This window comes from Salvelinus alpinus, chromosome 3 (assembly GCF_045679555.1).
Source record: "Salvelinus alpinus chromosome 3, SLU_Salpinus.1, whole genome shotgun sequence".
Classification (NCBI taxonomy): domain Eukaryota; kingdom Metazoa; phylum Chordata; class Actinopteri; order Salmoniformes; family Salmonidae; genus Salvelinus; species Salvelinus alpinus.
In genome coordinates, this window is record NC_092088.1 from 78255677 (window position 1) to 78274311 (window position 18635).

General features: G+C 44.3%; 1 protein-coding gene across 5 annotated transcripts in view; it reads right to left on the reverse strand.

Annotated features, from left to right (window-relative positions):
* LOC139571397 (casein kinase I) overlaps window positions 1–18254 on the reverse strand; it is a 29591-nt gene extending 11337 nt beyond the window's left edge. For 2 of the 5 annotated variants that reach the window (XM_071394224.1, XM_071394227.1), the window contains exons 1-7: window positions 17748–18253; window positions 9033–9143; window positions 6579–6727; window positions 6156–6384; window positions 5798–5968; window positions 5362–5510; window positions 5039–5207 (exon numbers count right to left, since the gene is read on the reverse strand). In XM_071394224.1, coding sequence (XP_071250325.1) covers window positions 5039–5207; window positions 5362–5510; window positions 5798–5968; window positions 6156–6384; window positions 6579–6727; window positions 9033–9143; window positions 17748–17823 — 1054 coding nt within the window. In that variant the 5' untranslated portion in view covers window positions 17824–18253. Of the gene's footprint in view, window positions 1–5038; window positions 5226–5361; window positions 5511–5797; window positions 5969–6155; window positions 6385–6578; window positions 6728–9032; window positions 9144–17747 lie in introns of all 5 variants that reach the window. The other 3 variants (XM_071394222.1, XM_071394225.1, XM_071394223.1) reach the window with 2 other exon arrangements.
* Between the last annotated feature and the right edge of the window lie 381 nt (window positions 18255–18635).

Consider the following 18635-nt stretch of genomic DNA (forward strand, 5'->3'; position numbering starts at 1 on the left):
GGTTTAAGGTGTGTGTGTGTAGGTATGTCTGAGAAACACTAACCTGTGTGTGAGGGGTTTAAGGTGTGTGTGTGTAGGTATGTCTGAGAAACACTAACCTGTGTGTGAGGGGTTTAAGGTGTGTGTGTGTAGGTATGTCTGAGAAACACTAACCTGTGTGTGAGGGGTTTAAGGTGTGTGTGTGTAGGTATGTCTGAGAAACACTAACCTGTGTGTGAGGGGTTTAAGGTGTGTGTGTGTAGGTATGTCTGAGAAACACTAACCTGTGTGTGAGGGGTTTAAGGTGTGTGTGTGTAGGTATGTCTGAGAAACACTAACCTGTGTGTGAGGGGTTTAAGGTGTGTGTGTGTAGGTATGTCTGAGAAACACTAACCTGTGTGTGAGGGGTTTAAGGTGTGTGTGTGTAGGTATGTCTGAGAAACACTAACCTGTGTGTGAGGGGTTTAAGGTGTGTGTGTGTAGGTATGTCTGAGAAACACTAACCTGTGTGTGAGGGGTTTAAGGTGTGTGTGTGTAGGTATGTCTGAGAAACACTAACCTGTGTGTGAGGGGTTTAAGGTGTGTGTGTGTAGGTATGTCTGAGAAACACTAACCTGTGTGTGAGGGGTTTAAGGTGTGTGTGTGTAGGTATGTCTGAGAAACACTAACCTGTGTGTGAGGGGTTTAAGGTGTGTGTGTGTAGGTATGTCTGAGAAACACTAACCTGTGTGTGAGGGGTTTAAGGTGTGTGTGTGTAGGTATGTCTGAGAAACACTAACCTGTGTGTGAGGGGTTTAAGGTGTGTGTGTGTAGGTATGTCTGAGAAACACTAACCTGTGTGTGAGGGGTTTAAGGTGTGTGTGTGTAGGTATGTCTGAGAAACACTAACCTGTGTGTGAGGGGTTTAAGGTGTGTGTGTGTAGGTATGTCTGAGAAACACTAACCTGTGTGTGAGGGGTTTAAGGTGTGTGTGTGTAGGTATGTCTGAGAAACACTAACCTGTGTGTGAGGGGTTTAAGGTGTGTGTGTGTAGGTATGTCTGAGAAACACTAACCTGTGTGTGAGGGGTTTAAGGTGTGTGTGTGTAGGTATGTCTGAGAAACACTAACCTGTGTGTGAGGGGTTTAAGGTGTGTGTGTGTAGGTATGTCTGAGAAACACTAACCTGTGTGTGAGGGGTTTAAGGTGTGTGTGTGTAGGTATGTCTGAGAAACACTAACCTGTGTGTGAGGGGTTTAAGGTGTGTGTGTGTAGGTATGTCTGAGAAACACTAACCTGTGTGTGAGGGGTTTAAGGTGTGTGTGTGTAGGTATGTCTGAGAAACACTAACCTGTGTGTGAGGGGTTTAAGGTGTGTGTGTGTAGGTATGTCTGAGAAACACTAACCTGTGTGTGAGGGGTTTAAGGTGTGTGTGTGTAGGTATGTCTGAGAAACACTAACCTGTGTGTGAGGGGTTTAAGGTGTGTGTGTGTAGGTATGTCTGAGAAACACTAACCTGTGTGTGAGGGGTTTAAGGTGTGTGTGTGTAGGTATGTCTGAGAAACACTAACCTGTGTGTGAGGGGTTTAAGGTGTGTGTGTGTAGGTATGTCTGAGAAACACTAACCTGTGTGTGAGGGGTTTAAGGTGTGTGTGTGTAGGTATGTCTGAGAAACACTAACCTGTGTGTGAGGGGTTTAAGGTGTGTGTGTGTAGGTATGTCTGAGAAACACTAACCTGTGTGTGAGGGGTTTAAGGTGTGTGTGTGTAGGTATGTCTGAGAAACACTAACCTGTGTGTGAGGGGTTTAAGGTGTGTGTGTGTAGGTATGTCTGAGAAACACTAACCTGTGTGTGAGGGGTTTAAGGTGTGTGTGTGTAGGTATGTCTGAGAAACACTAACCTGTGTGTGAGGGGTTTAAGGTGTGTGTGTGTAGGTATGTCTGAGAAACACTAACCTGTGTGTGAGGGGTTTAAGGTGTGTGTGTGTAGGTATGTCTGAGAAACACTAACCTGTGTGTGAGGGGTTTAAGGTGTGTGTGTGTAGGTATGTCTGAGAAACACTAACCTGTGTGTGAGGGGTTTAAGGTGTGTGTGTGTAGGTATGTCTGAGAAACACTAACCTGTGTGTGAGGGGTTTAAGGTGTGTGTGTGTAGGTATGTCTGAGAAACACTAACCTGTGTGTGAGGGGTTTAAGGTGTGTGTGTGTAGGTATGTCTGAGAAACACTAACCTGTGTGTGAGGGGTTTAAGGTGTGTGTGTGTAGGTATGTCTGAGAAACACTAACCTGTGTGTGAGGGGTTTAAGGTGTGTGTGTGTAGGTATGTCTGAGAAACACTAACCTGTGTGTGAGGGGTTTAAGGTGTGTGTGTGTAGGTATGTCTGAGAAACACTAACCTGTGTGTGAGGGGTTTAAGGTGTGTGTGTGTAGGTATGTCTGAGAAACACTAACCTGTGTGTGAGGGGTTTAAGGTGTGTGTGTGTAGGTATGTCTGAGAAACACTAACCTGTGTGTGAGGGGTTTAAGGTGTGTGTGTGTAGGTATGTCTGAGAAACACTAACCTGTGTGTGAGGGGTTTAAGGTGTGTGTGTGTAGGTATGTCTGAGAAACACTAACCTGTGTGTGAGGGGTTTAAGGTGTGTGTGTGTAGGTATGTCTGAGAAACACTAACCTGTGTGTGAGGGGTTTAAGGTGTGTGTGTGTAGGTATGTCTGAGAAACACTAACCTGTGTGTGAGGGGTTTAAGGTGTGTGTGTGTAGGTATGTCTGAGAAACACTAACCTGTGTGTGAGGGGTTTAAGGTGTGTGTGTGTAGGTATGTCTGAGAAACACTAACCTGTGTGTGAGGGGTTTAAGGTGTGTGTGTGTAGGTATGTCTGAGAAACACTAACCTGTGTGTGAGGGGTTTAAGGTGTGTGTGTGTAGGTATGTCTGAGAAACACTAACCTGTGTGTGAGGGGTTTAAGGTGTGTGTGTGTAGGTATGTGTGAGAAACACTAACCTGTGTGTGAGGGGTTTAAGGTGTGTGTGTGTAGGTATGTCTGAGAAACACTAACCTGTGTGTGAGGGGTTTAAGGTGTGTGTGTGTAGGTATGTCTGAGAAACACTAACCTGTGTGTGAGGGGTTTAAGGTGTGTGTGTGTAGGTATGTCTGAGAAACACTAACCTGTGTGTGAGGGGTTTAAGGTGTGTGTGTGTAGGTATGTCTGAGAAACACTAACCTGTGTGTGAGGGGTTTAAGGTGTGTGTGTGTAGGTATGTCTGAGAAACACTAACCTGTGTGTGAGGGGTTTAAGGTGTGTGTGTGTAGGTATGTGTGAGAAACACTAACCTGTGTGTGAGGGGTTTAAGGTGTGTGTGTGTAGGTATGTGTGAGAAACACTAACCTGTGTGTGAGGGGTTTAAGGTGTGTGTGTGTAGGTATGTCTGAGAAACACTAACCTGTGTGTGAGGGGTTTAAGGTGTGTGTGTAGGTATGTGTGAGAAACACTAACCTGTGTGTGGGGGGTTTAAGGTGTGTGTGTGTAGGTATGTCTGAGAAACACTAACCTGTGTGTGAGGGGTTTAAGGTGTGTGTGTGTAGGTATGTCTGAGAAACACTAACCTGTGTGTGAGGGGTTTAAGGTGTGTGTGTGTAGGTATGTCTGAGAAACACTAACCTGTGTGTGAGGGGTTTAAGGTGTGTGTGTGTAGGTATGTCTGAGAAACACTAACCTGTGTGTGAGGGGTTTAAGGTGTGTGTGTGTAGGTATGTCTGAGAAACACTAACCTGTGTGTGAGGGGTTTAAGGTGTGTGTGTAGGTATGTGTCAGAAGCACTAACCTGTGTGTGAGGGGTTTAAGGTGTGTGTGTAGGTATGTGTCAGAAACACTAACCTGTGTGTGAGGGGTTTAAGGTGTGTGTGTAGGTATGTCTGAGAAACACTAACCTGTGTGTGAGGGGTTTAAGGTGTGTGTGTGTAGGTATGTCTGAGAAACACTAACCTGTGTGTGAGGGGTTTAAGGTGTGTGTGTGTAGGTATGTCTGAGAAACACTAACCTGTGTGTGAGGGGTTTAAGGTGTGTGTGTGTAGGTATGTCTGAGAAACACTAACCTGTGTGTGAGGGGTTTAAGGTGTGTGTGTGTAGGTATGTCTGAGAAACACTAACCTGTGTGTGAGGGGTTTAAGGTGTGTGTGTGTAGGTATGTCTGAGAAACACTAACCTGTGTGTGAGGGGTTTAAGGTGTGTGTGTGTAGGTATGTCTGAGAAACACTAACCTGTGTGTGAGGGGTTTAAGGTGTGTGTGTGTAGGTATGTCTGAGAAACACTAACCTGTGTGTGAGGGGTTTAAGGTGTGTGTGTGTAGGTATGTCTGAGAAACACTAACCTGTGTGTGAGGGGTTTTTCTGGTGTGTGTGTGTAGGTATGTCTGAGAAACACTAACCTGTGTGTGAGGGGTTTAAGGTGTGTGTGTGTAGGTATGTCTGAGAAACACTAACCTGTGTGTGAGGGGTTTAAGGTGTGTGTGTCTAGGTATGTCTGAGAAACACTAACCTGTGTGTGAGGGGTTTAAGGTGTGTGTGTAGGTATGTGTGAGAAGCACTAACCTGTGTGTGAGGGGTTTAAGGTGTGTGTGTGTAGGTATGTCTGAGAAACACTAACCTGTGTGTGAGGGGTTTAAGGTGTGTGTGTGGGTATGTCTGAGAAACACTAACCTGTGTGTGAGGGGTTTAAGGTGTGTGTGTGTAGGTATGTCTGAGAAACACTAACCTGTGTGTGAGGGGTTTAAGGTGTGTGTGTGTAGGTATGTCTGAGAAACACTAACCTGTGTGTGAGGGGTTTAAGGTGTGTGTGTGTAGGTATGTCTGAGAAACACTAACCTGTGTGTGAGGGGTTTAAGGTGTGTGTGTGTAGGTATGTCTGAGAAACACTAACCTGTGTGTGAGGGGTTTAAGGTGTGTGTGTGTAGGTATGTCTGAGAAACACTAACCTGTGTGTGAGGGGTTTAAGGTGTGTGTGTGTGTAGGTATGTCTGAGAAACACTAACCTGTGTGTGAGGGGTTTAAGGTGTGTGTGTAGGTATGTGTGAGAAACACTAACCTGTGTGTGAGGTGGGTGTGAGGGGTGTAGGCGGCGCCGTGTCCTGTGTTCCTCGGGGTCGTCCTGAGGCGGCAGGGAGTCCCCTGCCCCCGGGGTTCCTGCTGTGTCTCAGCCTATCCTCTCTGTCCCGCCGCTCCCGCTCCGCCTCCTCTGCTGCACGGTTGGCCCCCTTGGAATTAGGGGCAGTCAGAAGGAAAGAAATGGAGACTAGATCAGAAAGCTGCCGCTGAGGTACCATTAGCTAATGGTTAAGAGGACTAATGTGTAATAAATCATTAATATTTATCCTCCTGGTTAATTAACAATTAAGAGGCAGTACTCACAAACTTGAGCATGTTCCAGTCAAAGACGTAGTCGTAGGAGAAGCCCTGTCTGTGGAACAGGTTCCTGAACAACTGTCTCAAGTATGAGTAGTCTGGCTTGTCATCGAACCGCAGAGAGCGACAGAAGTTCAGGTAGGTGGAGAACTCAGCTGTGAGGAGGAAGAAAAGTGTTACTTTTAATCCGAATACTTTATCATCATCTTTTAATCCGAATACTTTATCATCATCTTTTAATCCGAATACTTTATCATCGTGAAGGGAAATTCTTTCCCATGTTTACAGGGTCACAGCATGATCTCTTTGTAGAGAGGTGCAGAAAGGACAAGACAAACGGACAGAAACACTCCAACAGTATATTGTTACTACATGACAAGCACAGAAACCCTTAGTACACTATAAGCAGGATGGAGTAAACGTAGAAAATCACATTACTCACAGGGGTATCCCTTGCAGAGCACCTCGATGGGGGTGGACATTTTCTTCTCGCTGATGCGTTCGTACTTTTGTCTCTTGGTGGCGGCCTTGAGGCCCTGCCAGGGCAGAGAGCCCAGGTTGAAGTACATCAGGACATAACCCAGAGATTCCAGGTCATCACGCCGAGACTGCTCTGTAGAGGGAGAGAGGAGAAAGTCACACTGGACATGTTTGAATACCTTCAAAAAGCATCCTTCCTTTCCAGATCTGACATGATCGAAGGAAAGTGCTCCACTATCAGGCTTGTGCTGAGAAGTGTGCGCGCATAGCGTTTGTGTGTATGTGATCAATCTCTAGATGTGTGTGTGTGTGTGACCTACCTATCCCCAGATGTGTGTTGATGGATGCGTAGCGCGCGGTGCCGGTCAGGTTCTTGTTCTCCCTGTAGGGAATGTGCTGGTGTGTTCGGGCGTCGCGGTACTTCTTGGCTAGGCCAAAGTCGATGATGTACACCAGGTTGCCCTTCTTGCCCAGGCCCATCAGGAAGTTGTCAGGCTTCACATCTCTGTGGATGAAGTTCTTAGAGTGGATGTACTCAATCCGGCTGATCTGGAGGAGAAGAGAGGAGGGTTATTTTCACATACATAAGAGCAGGGGTGGCCACTACACCTCCTGGACAGCTTTACTTTGCGCTTCTAATTTGCTAGCAGATTTCATAGCACATAGTGGACATAACTGTAGAAGATGGAGGACCCTAATAGCCAGCATAAGAGCTGAGGATTTAATGGTCAGTTGTGTCTCACCATCTGGTCAGCCAGCAGCAGGACAGTCTTGAGGCTGAACTTGCGGGAGCAGAAGTTGAACAGGTCCTCCAGACTGGGGCCTAGCAGCTCCATCACCATCACGTTGTAGTCTCCCTCTGCTCCACACCACTTTATGGACGGGATGCCCACTGTAGGGAATGGAAGGGAGAGCGTGATTTATAAGGATGCCCACTGTAGGGAATGGAAGGGAGAGCGTGATTTATAAGGATGCCCACTGTAGGGAATGGAAGGGAGAGCGTGATTTATAAGGATGCCCACTGTAGGGAATGGAAGGGAGAGCGTGATTTATAAGGATGCCCACTGTAGGGAATGGAAGGGAGAGCGTGATTTATAAGGATGCCCACTGTAGGGAATGGAAGGGAGAGCGTGATTTATAAGGATGCCCACTGTAGGGAATGGAAGGGAGAGCGTGATTTATAAGGATGCCCACTGTAGGGAATGGAAGGTGAGAGCGTGATTTATAAGGATGCCCACTGTAGGGAATGGAAGGGAGAGCGTGATTTATAAGGATGCCCACTGTAGGGAATGGAAGGGAGAGCGTGATTTATAAGGATGCCCACTGTAGGGAATGGAAGGGAGAGCGTGATTTATAAGGATGCCCACTGTAGGGAATGGAAGGGAGAGCGTGATTTATAAGGATGCCCACTGTAGGGAATGGAAGGGAGAGCGTGATTTATAAGGATGCCCACTGTAGGGAATGGAAGGGAGAGAGTGATTTATAAGGATGCCCACTGTAGGGAATGGAAGGGAGAGCGTGATTTATAAGGATGCCCACTGTAGGGAATGGAAGGGAGAGCGTGATTTATAAGGATGCCCACTGTAGGGAATGGAAGGGAGAGTGTGATTTATAAGGATGCCCACTGTAGGGAATGGAAGGGAGAGTGATTTATAAGGATGCCCACTGTAGGGAATGGAAGGGAGAGTGATTTATAAGGATGCCCACTGTAGGGAATGGAAGGGAGAGCGTGATTTATAAGGATGCCCACTGTAGGGAATGGAAGGGAGAGCGTGATTTATAAGGATGCCCACTGTAGGGAATGGAAGGGAGAGCGTGATTTATAAGGATGCCCACTGTAGGGAATGGAAGGGAGAGCGTGATTTATAAGGATGCCCACTGTAGGGAATGGAAGGGAGAGCGTGATTTATAAGGATGCCCACTGTAGGGAATGGAAGGGAGAGCGTGATTTATAAGGATGCCCACTGTAGGGAATGGAAGGGAGAGCGTGATTTATAAGGATGCCCACTGTAGGGAATGGAAGGGAGAGCGTGATTTATAAGGATGCCCACTGTAGGGAATGGAAGGGAGAGCGTGATTTATAAGGATGCCCACTGTAGGGAATGGAAGGGAGAGCGTGATTTATAAGGATGCCCACTGTAGGGAATGGAAGGGAGAGCGTGATTTATAAGGATGCCCACTGTAGGGAATGGAAGGGAGAGCGTGATTTATAAGGATGCCCACTGTAGGGAATGGAAGGGAGAGCGTGATTTATAAGGATGCCCACTGTAGGGAATGGAAGGGAGAGCGTGATTTATAAGGATGCCCACTGTAGGGAATGGAAGGGAGAGCGTGATTTATAAGGATGCCCACTGTAGGGAATGGAAGGGAGAGCGTGATTTATAAGGATGCCCACTGTAGGGAATGGAAGGGAGAGAGTGATTTATAAGGATGCCCACTGTAGGGAATGGAAGGGAGAGCGTGATTTATAAGGATGCCCACTGTAGGGGATGGAAGGGAGAGAGTGATTTATAAGGATGCCCACTGTAGGGAATGGAAGGGAGAGAGTGATTTATAAGGATGCCCACTGTAGGGAATGGAAGGGAGAGAGTGATTTATAAGGATGCCCACTGTAGGGGATGGAAGGGAGAGAGTGATTTATAAGGATGCCCACTGTAGGGAATGGAAGGGAGAGTGATTTATAAGGATGCCCACTGTAGGGGATGGAAGGGAGAGAGTGATTTATAAGGATGCCCACTGTAGGGAATGGAAGGGAGAGTGATTTATAAGGATGTCCACTGTAGGGAATGGAAGGGAGAGAGTGATTTATAAGGATGCCCACCGTAGGGAATGGAGGTGAGAGTGATTTATAAGGATGCCCACTGTAGGGAAAGGAAATCCCATTCTTTATTGGGTTTAACATGATTTCTTATGTGATACCTATCCCACACAAGTGCTGTTTCTCTGGCTCTGTGATCTGATGACAGGTTCCACTGAGTCTTTATTCGCTCAGGCTGCTGGCTGGCATGACTGACTCATGTGGATGACTGCCTGCCTGCCTGCTTGTCCAGCGATGTGAAAACCACATTAACATTGGGGGAAGGGGGGAAATAGGGTGAGAAGGAAGATGAAGGGTGTAGATAGAAGGGGGAGATGGGGAAAGAGAGACTGATAGCCACAGCCTGGCCCATGTATAATGTTTCAGACCCATGTCTCACCTCCTCCCTGCATCATCTTGTAGATCTTACTCTCTATGTGGAGCTGAGGGTGTTTGGTCTTCACACATTCCAGTTTAATGGCCACCTCCTCTCCCACTGAGATGTCTGTGCCTGGAGTAGAAAGAGGAAAGATTGTCAATACAAATGTATGTAGATGGATAAAGAGCCACCAGGGTGTTATTGCTTTCAGTTCAGAGTATGATTTAGGCCTATAAAGGACTAGGGCCTGGACAGTTTTACCTGACCAGTAAGGGAGGGGAAACTCATGGGCCTGGTGATGTGCAAGCCCCTGCTGACTGAACATTCCGGCAGATAGGTGAAAAATCTGTCGACGTACCCTTGAGCAAGACACTTAACCAGAGCGACTTACAAGCGCCATTATGGTTAAGAGTGTCTGCTAAATTACTAAAATGTAGACGGGGCATATACACCAAGTCCCATTCATATCATACCAGTCACAAAAGAATGCAACTCAAACAGGTAAACAAACCAACTTTAACTGTAATCTTAATGAGTACTGCCAGCATGCTTGACCAGAATCCTACTTTAGTACTGGGCCTACTTCTCTATTCCTCTACTTTAGTACTGGGCCTACTTCTCTTAGGGCAGCTTGCAAAAGCTACAAGTCACAAAATGCATTGAAGATGTGCACATTTGCTGCCTGTGTGCTAGCAGTGGGAAACGGGAGCTTTATAAATCTGACATTTCATTTCAAAAGTAGGCTACAGTCCACGTGTGGAACTCTAAGCGAGCGTCAGCTACACAACAGAGCCACCAGCCAGTGAATGACTCAGACCCTCTCCTGAAAAGCACTTAACACCTCCATGAACACACAATAACATGTTGGATGAATCGTACATGTGGTTACATAAAGGGGGCTGCATTAATCTGAGGGAATTACAGCTGACTGGAGCTTCCCATTCCCCTCTGTATGTGAGTAGGATGAACACCCTCCCCCCAATCACCTGAAGAGTACACAGGAACACAGCTGACCTGGGATGGAGACTAATCCATTCCCTCGCTGAAATAATATTCTGTCTCTCCCATTACAATGGATAAGAACTAGGCACTTAGGACTGACACGTTAATTTTTTCCCCATGGCATAACAGTTTAGCCTTCCAAAACATGGATGGCTTCATGAGCATTGAGCAAATGCAGTGTTTTTTTTATCCACAAAATTGGCAGTCAAGTCTGCATGCTCTAGAAATGAACAAATTGTACTTAACGTGGTACAGTCAAACTATATGAACTCAACATAAGTCTTTCGGTGTGAGGAATGTTTCATGTGGCCTAGGAGAGTGATATAGATGTTTGGTCTGGTTATGCAATCCAGCTAGGGTGTCAAAAGCAAAACACCCACACTATATCCTAAGTGGTTCGGTGCGGGTGGGGTGGGCTGGATGGCCTTATCACTACACGTCTCCTATTTCACAGTCACGACTCATTAAAAACATACACTCAGCCTTACACTCAGTGGTGCACGGTTGGGGCAATTCCATTACACTTCATGTCTGTTGAGTTGGAACATTGAGTTTCATTGGAGTTGGACATGAGGTTTCTCATCTGCAACACAATTTATATATTGACCATAAATTAAACTGCAGCCATGCAAGGACAAAATAAATCTACTTTTCCAAAAGTCAGTGAGTGTCTCTGAACCTGAATATGCACAAACAGTGCATTTAATAGGACTGTGACAGTAATTGAATAACCCTGTAATTGACATTTATGGATGAAGACCAGCATGATAATAAAATAGCCATCAAAACTGTTTAAATAGGCCTACATTAATTTTGTATAGATCAACTTAATCTAATAGCTGGAGTGTTTACTAACGATTATAAGCAGTTCTGCTAACTTCGTCTACATCTCTTTCCAACGGTTTGATGCTCCAGCAGCTAGCGGGGTTGCAGAAGCCTAAAAGAAAAGTTTGATGTGGACTTTTTTTTAAATTTTTATACAATGCATATTTTCATTTCTTACTAGTAAATAAAGCAGTCTTAAAAAAAAAAAAAAAAAGTTGGATGTGTCTATTAATTATTCAACAGCAGTCGACAAGGTTGTTCTGGCTGCTACAATGTGTCAAATGGACAATCCTATCCAAACCCGCGTTTATGGGTCCTTTTGCGGGGTGTGATTGTGAGTTCGATGATTCGCTTTATAGGCCTATGTCCATTCATAAAGGATACTTTAGGAAACGATCTGGCTCTTTAATAAGAATTAGATGCTCCTGTCATGATTGAAATACTGCAAAAGGCCTATTTTCAGTAAAGGCCCTTTCTCAATTCCATTATTTTGGTTAAAATAATTAGGAAGAAAAAACAAATACTAGCTAAGCTTTCCCTAATTTAATTGGCAAAATTATATGGCATAATAAGCCTACTCCTGTCTATACATGAATAAATAAAATTATTGAAAACAGGCTACTAAAGCATACTTTGGCCAGAGGATCATTAGCTTCCCCTTAAAAGAAAAATTAGTTGTGGATTGTATTGAATCGCTTTGCCTACAGTCGGAAGGAAAGGCAACAATTGCGCGTGCGGCAAATAACAAATAGAAGATTGTTGAGCTGCGACGGTCAGTGAAAAGTACAGGTCCAGCCAGGCATATCGCAAAATTTCACAATTCAATCGCAGGAAAACAAAATGGCCATTACTGAGAAGACAATGAAAAAGACTAACCTGTCTTTTAGTTATCAAAATTATCAACTTAATTGAGCGAACAACAGCAGGCCTATAGCCTATCTTATTGGCACCAGTGGAGAGCATAGGCCAAATCCAAGGTGAGTGCGCACTGCGCATAGTCACTCTTATCATTGTTTGGTCAGTGCAACTTAAGTTCGTTTTTGGACAATCATTTCCTCCTCCAGTTTAGATGGACGTCATATTATATGAGTGTCTCCCCTTCTCATAGGCCTATTACATGGTCAACATCTGTCAGCAGATTTGGCTACCCTGTAATTTGTCGTATATATATTAAAAAAAAGATGCTGCTAATGTCTCCAGTCATATAAAGTGTAGTTGAATTGCATGAAATAATGCCTTTTCCCGTGCAACGAAAGAAACGTATCTGATATAGCCTATAGCACAGGCATCTACGCCATCCGCACACAGCCATGCATTGAAATATATATTTTTTGCGAACAGTGATTGAATTATATGATCCTAAATTATGACTATCAAATTACAAATAGAAGGCTCTTACATATGTCTGCAAATGCGATGATGCATGGAATTATTTATTATAAAGGTGCATTTTTAATGGTGAAAATGTGCTTCCCCAAACTTGAAACTCACGCACCGCCTATGCATAGGCTCGTGATTTTGCGGTTTGGTACGGTGTTGTTGGCTGAGGAAAAGTACATGTGGACAGTTCTTATCTTCAAAGTGCGAAGTAAGGACACACGTCATTGCATCCTCGATTTGCATGTTCTGTGTAAAATTAATTACCATAATCTAAATGTGATTTGTCATTCTGAGCACCGTGGGTGGACGCCTTTACCAGGTTACGCACCCAATGCTTAGGGGTTCGGTAAATTTCTCAAATGTAGGTCAATTAAAATGCTTCCGGTTGAATGTCCGGCCCTACATTTTCTTAACGGAAACCCTTATATAAACCCTCATCTTGTTTATGACGCCTTTCACACCAATTGCAAAATATCGTCCTGCCACAATCCGTCAATTATTTATTCGGAACATGTTGAATCAGAACATCCAATGTCGTTGTTTTGCTAAGAACTGTAATTGTGAGTGAAAAACTAAAATCTAAAACCAGGAAAAATAAAACAGAAAACAATGTGAAAATATCAGAATTTGGGGGGGACGAAAATCTGATTTTATAGCCCCCCCTGTCCCTTAGAGTTGTTAATTAACCATGATTTTACCAGGTATTTTGACAGAACACAGTGCACTACTTCTTCCAGGGAGGCGTTGCAGGAGAAAAGAGAATGTTCCTATTTGAAAGCAAAAAAAAAAGAAAAAGCTTGCGACATGTTTCATTTTTAAAAAGTAGCTCTCATGCTAAAAAAGGTTGGAGATCCCTGGCTTATAGGCTACTCGTTCAAGAGCTAGAGAGGGGGAAGAGAGGCCAGTGGAGTTGCCAGCAGAGATGCGTGAATTGTGCAAGGGAACAGTGAAGACAGAGATGCGTAAGTTAGAAGTTAATATATTAATGCACCATTCGTATAACCTATTATATTATACGCCTGGTAAAGTGAAGCTAGGCGAGCATCTGTGCTATAGGCAACCCTAAAAGACAAATATCCACCAGAGTTTACCCTTATCAATAAGTGGTTGAATAGATTTAGATAATGCCCTCAAATTAAAAGAGTGTCAACATAACCACCCATTGCTTCACAAAAATGTATTAACAGCTGATCACGAGGCTATGGACAGGCTGATCACGAGGCTATGGACAGGCTGTGTGCACGTTTATTAGCAAGTGCATCGGTGATGTTGTACCCACTGTGACTATTAAAACCTTCCCTAACCAAAAACCGTGGATTGATGGCAGCATTTGCGCAAAACTGAAAGCGTGAACCACTGCTTTTAATCATGGCAAGGCGACCGGAAACATGACCGAATACAAACAGTGTAGCTATTCCCTCAGCAAGGAAATCAAACAAGCTAAGCGTCAGTTTAGAGAAAGTAGAGTCGCAATTCAACGGCTCAAATACGAGACGTATGTGGCAGGGTCTACAGTCAATCACCGATTACAAAAAGAAAACCAGCCCCGTCGCAGACGTCTTGCTCCCAGACAAATTAAACAACTTCTTTGCTCGTTTTGAGGACAATACAGTGCCACTGACAAGGCCCGCTTCCAAAACCTGTGGGCTCTCCTTCACCGTGGCCAATGTGAGTAAAACATTTAAAACGGGTTAACCCTCGCAAGACTGCCGGCCCAGACAGCATCCCTAGCCACGCGTGTTTTACTCAGAGCATGCGCAGAGTAGCTGGCTGGTGTGTTTACGGACATATTCAATCAATCCCTATCCCAGTCTGCTGCGCTCACATGCTTCAAGAGGGCCACCATTGTTCCTGTTCCCAAGAAAGCTAAGGTAACTGAGCTGAACGACTATCACCCCGTAGCACTCACTACTGTCATCATGAAGTGCTTTGAGAGACTAGTCAAGGATCATGTCACCTCCACCCTACCTGATACACTAGACCCACTCCAATTTGCTTACCGCCCCAATAGGTCCACAGACGACACAACCACACTGCCCTAACCCATCTGGATAAGAGGAATACCTATGTAAGAATGCTGTTCATTGACTACAGCTCAGCATTTAACACCATAGTACCCTCCAAACTCTTCATTAAGCTCGAGACCCTGGGTCTCAAACCCATCCTGTGCAACTGGGTCCTGGACTTTAACGGGCCGCCCCCCGAAGTGGTGAGGGTAGGAAACAACATCACTACCCCGCTGATCCTCAACACTGGGGCCGTACTCCCCGTTTACCCATGACTGCGTGGCCATGCACGCCTCCAACTCAATCAAGTTTGCAGACGACACTACAGTGGTAGGCCTGATTACCAACAATGACGAGACAGACTACAGGGAGGTGAGGGCCTTCGAGTGTGGTGTCAGGAAAATAACATCACACTCAACGTCAACAAAAGGAGATGATCGTGGACTTCAGGAAACAGCAGAGGGAGCACCTACCTATCCACATCGACGGGACAGTAGTGGAGAAGGTGGAAAGTTTTAAGTTCCTCGGTGTACACATCACGGACAAACGGAATTGGTCCACCCACACAGACAGCGTTGTGAAGAAGGCGCAGCAGAGCCTTCAGGAGGCTGAAGAAATTTGGCTTGTCACCGAAAACAAACTTTTACAGATGCACAATCGAGAGCATCCTGTCGGGCTGTATCACCGCCTGGTACGGCAACTGCTCCTCCCACAACCGTAAGGCTCTCCAGAGGGTAGTGAGGTCTGCACAACGCATCACCGGGGACAAACTACCAGCCCTCCAGGACACCTACACCACCCGATGTCACAGGAAGGCCAAAAAGATCATCAAGGACATCAACCACCCGAGCCACTGCCTGTTCACCCCGCTATCATCCAGAAGGCGAGGTCAGTACAGGTGCATCAAAGCAGGGACCGAGAGACTGAAAAACAGCTTCTATCTCAAGGCCATCAAACTGTTAAACAGCCATCACTAACATTGAGTGGCTGCTGCCAACATACAGACTCAACTCCAGCCACTTTAATAATGGAAAAATTGATGTAATAAATGTATCACTAGCCACTTTAAACAATGCCACTTCATATAATGTTTACATACCCTACATTACTCATCTCATATGTATATACTGTACTCTATACCATCTACTGCATCTTGCCTATGCCGCACAGCTATCGCTCATTCATATATTTATATGTACATATTCATCCCTTTACACTTGTGTGTATAAGGTAGTTGTTGTGAAATTGTTAGATATTACTGCACTGTCGGAACTAGAAGCACAAGCATTTCGCTACACAAAACATTAACATCTGCTAACCATGTGTATGTGACCAATAAAATTTGATTTGACATGTTTCTATTGTCTAATGATTGTTAAATTCATCTTCATGCCCACCACAGCTGTCTATATACCCCCCTTAAAAAAAACTTTCCTCGTCAATTTATATGACATTATCCCATAATGTAAAGTGTTTAAAAAAAAAATATCCTACAGAAAGGATTAAGCTAAGGTAAGGTTTTTAATGCATTTTTGGGAAAGGAGAAATGTGGTTTGCTTCAGTGTCTGAGTGATATGCACTGCAGGTGGCTTTGATTGATGTGTTCTTTCAGGTGGGTGGGTTGTGTGTACGAGTTGACTAATTCTCTATGTCCATTCAGAAAGTTTTCTAAAACAAGCCTGTCTGGATTTCATCTCTTTAATCTGATAAAACAATAAAAAAGTGCTACTGATAATAACAAAGTGTAATAGTAATAGTGAAGTTGCAGAGAAAAGCCATATGTTTCTTTTGCAGCCAGTGGTGGTCGACGACTATTCATTGGCCTGGCCAATTACCGTAACTGCAAATTGCAAGACAGTGACAGCCCTAGTGTTAAACAACTCACAGATTGGAATAACATCTGCAACAGTGTCTAGTCAGTATCCAAATGACCCAAGCCTTTCAAAAACAAAAATTCAACTGAGAAGCAAGTCAAGCAACCTTTTCGACTTACATGGAGTTTAGACCTATTTGTTTAGAAAAGGGGCAGGGTGGAGGGCTGGGGTGTTGTGACTCGTGACAGGCTACCACAGACAGGGCAGTAGTGGGGGTTATAATCTGATCTGACTTTCTCATATGTTACACACTGACGGTTTGTGAAACAATGACATGGCTGTTAGAAGCTTCACTGATGTCATCCACGTAAACAAAAAGCTCTTTCTGCCTGTATACACTAACTAGAGTAGTGCCAAGAAGCTGGAGAATCATGTCCAACCCTGTGGCTGTTCCTGCTTCAACTCAACCAGAGGAATTCCTGTGGACAACTGAACACACCTACAATGAGGACAGAACATACACCAAATTCAAACATTGGATTGGGTCCAGTAAAACCTATTCAGCATTCAACATGGGGAGGAATATTAGGCCTACCCAAAGAAAAAAAAACATGACTTCACTCCAGGAAGCATATCAGCATTGTAACAACACCATTACAGTTATGGCATGACAAGATTCAAATTGACTCATGCAAAATGCAGGAAGTGTTCATCGTACCTTATGACAAAGGTCTGTGAGCTCAACCCTGGAGGTGATAACATATCAGAATGTAATTTCAGTTACCACCTGACTGCAAAAACCACAGGGCCACATACACAACACACTAAAAAACAACCAACAAACAGCTAGATGTCAACACAACTCTTAAAGGGATACTTCAGGATTTTGGCATTGAAGCCCTTTATCTATTTCCCTAGAGTCAGATTAACTCGTGGATACCATTTATGTCTCTGTGTGCAGTTTGAAGGAAGTTGCTAACTAGCGTTAGCGCAATGACTGGAGGTCTATGGCAACTGCTAGCATGTTAGATTCCATAGACTTCCAATCATTGTGCTAACGCTAGTTAGCATTGGCTGGCTAAACTACCTATAACTTCCTTCATACGGGACGCAGAGAAATGGTATCCACGAGCTAATCTGGATCTAGGGAAGCAGATAAAGGGCTTCATTGCCCATCCTATACGAGTGCAACTGCTTGGGAAGGACATTTGGCTAGCTCTACTGCAGCTAGCTAACTGCCCTCCAGCCCTTGAAATGAACTGACAGATGGGATGACTACTGGCAAACTCTATTGGGGTGGGTGACTTGTTCGGTCGGTTTGTGAAGTGAACTAGCTAACTTATACATTTTCAAAAAGCCTCTCATTCGTGATCCAAACTCAGGTTAGCTATCTATCTGGATCGTGGCCAACGTAGCTAGCTAAAGTTATTGGCTTGCCAAGGGGACAATAGGTGCTGGGAATTGACAGTTTGTGTTATGTTCATGCTAACCAATAACATATTTGCAAATTCGCATCAGCTGGCCAGTTAACGTAGCTAGCTAGCTGGTTTGGATTAATGTTAGCAAGGTAGCGAGCTAGGTTAGCAGGTTAGAGACGGTGTATATGGTAGCTAGCTAACGTTAGCTAGTTTAAAATGTTCAATTGACGTTAGCCAACCTACGGTAACGTTGTGTAATATTGATGACATTTTCGTTAACTAGCTACTCACCCAAATAGATGTCTCCAAAAGATCCACTTCCAATTTTCCTGCCCAGCCTGTATCGGTTTCCCACTCTCAATTCCATGGTTCAATGTTATTCTTACGAAGCAACCTTCAGAATGTGTTGCTTTGAGAGAAAAAAAAGTAAACCTTGGTGTTGTTGCTCTTTTTGGTTACCAAACCACCCCAAATATCACCTTACTTTGCTGGAATTACAAACCCCTTTATTCAGACGCCCCCCCTCCCCATGAATCCCAGAAGATCAAGTTCCTTCTGTAACAATCCAACTTTCCCCATCCCTTTTATATCTATATTTTCTTCAGAACACCACGATATTGTTATTGCCTGAAAGCTTAGAATGTGTAGATTATGTTCTAGCTGTTTTTGATATAATCCTTCCCAAAATCAAGAACGATGGAGACGGATTTTGATGGAAGCCTTCTAAAAAATAAAAAAATAAAAATAGCCTCTTCTCCACTGTAGGAATTTCTTCCACTGTGTGCTGGCATTCGCTTGTGACATCATTTCTCCTAGCAACCCTGCGCAGGTCACATAAAAATGGGAGGGCGCATTGGTCTTTGGAAATTATTCAAGTGTTACTTTGTATGTAGAAAGACTGATACACTGAATCAAAAAATCGAACTAACAATACTAAATACATACTATTTCATGTTTATAAACAGGACTTTTGCATCAATATGGGCATAACATACAACCTCTCAACATGAAACTATGAAAAAAGTACTGAGTCCGGTCACACAGCCACTAGAGGGGACAGTTATATCGTTATTGTCTTTGTTCATATCGCCTTGTTGCACCTGGATGGCAGGATCTAGGGAAATGTACAGACTTGAAATATAATGTAATTTTCTGTTTCCTCGTGTCATGTTCTAAGAG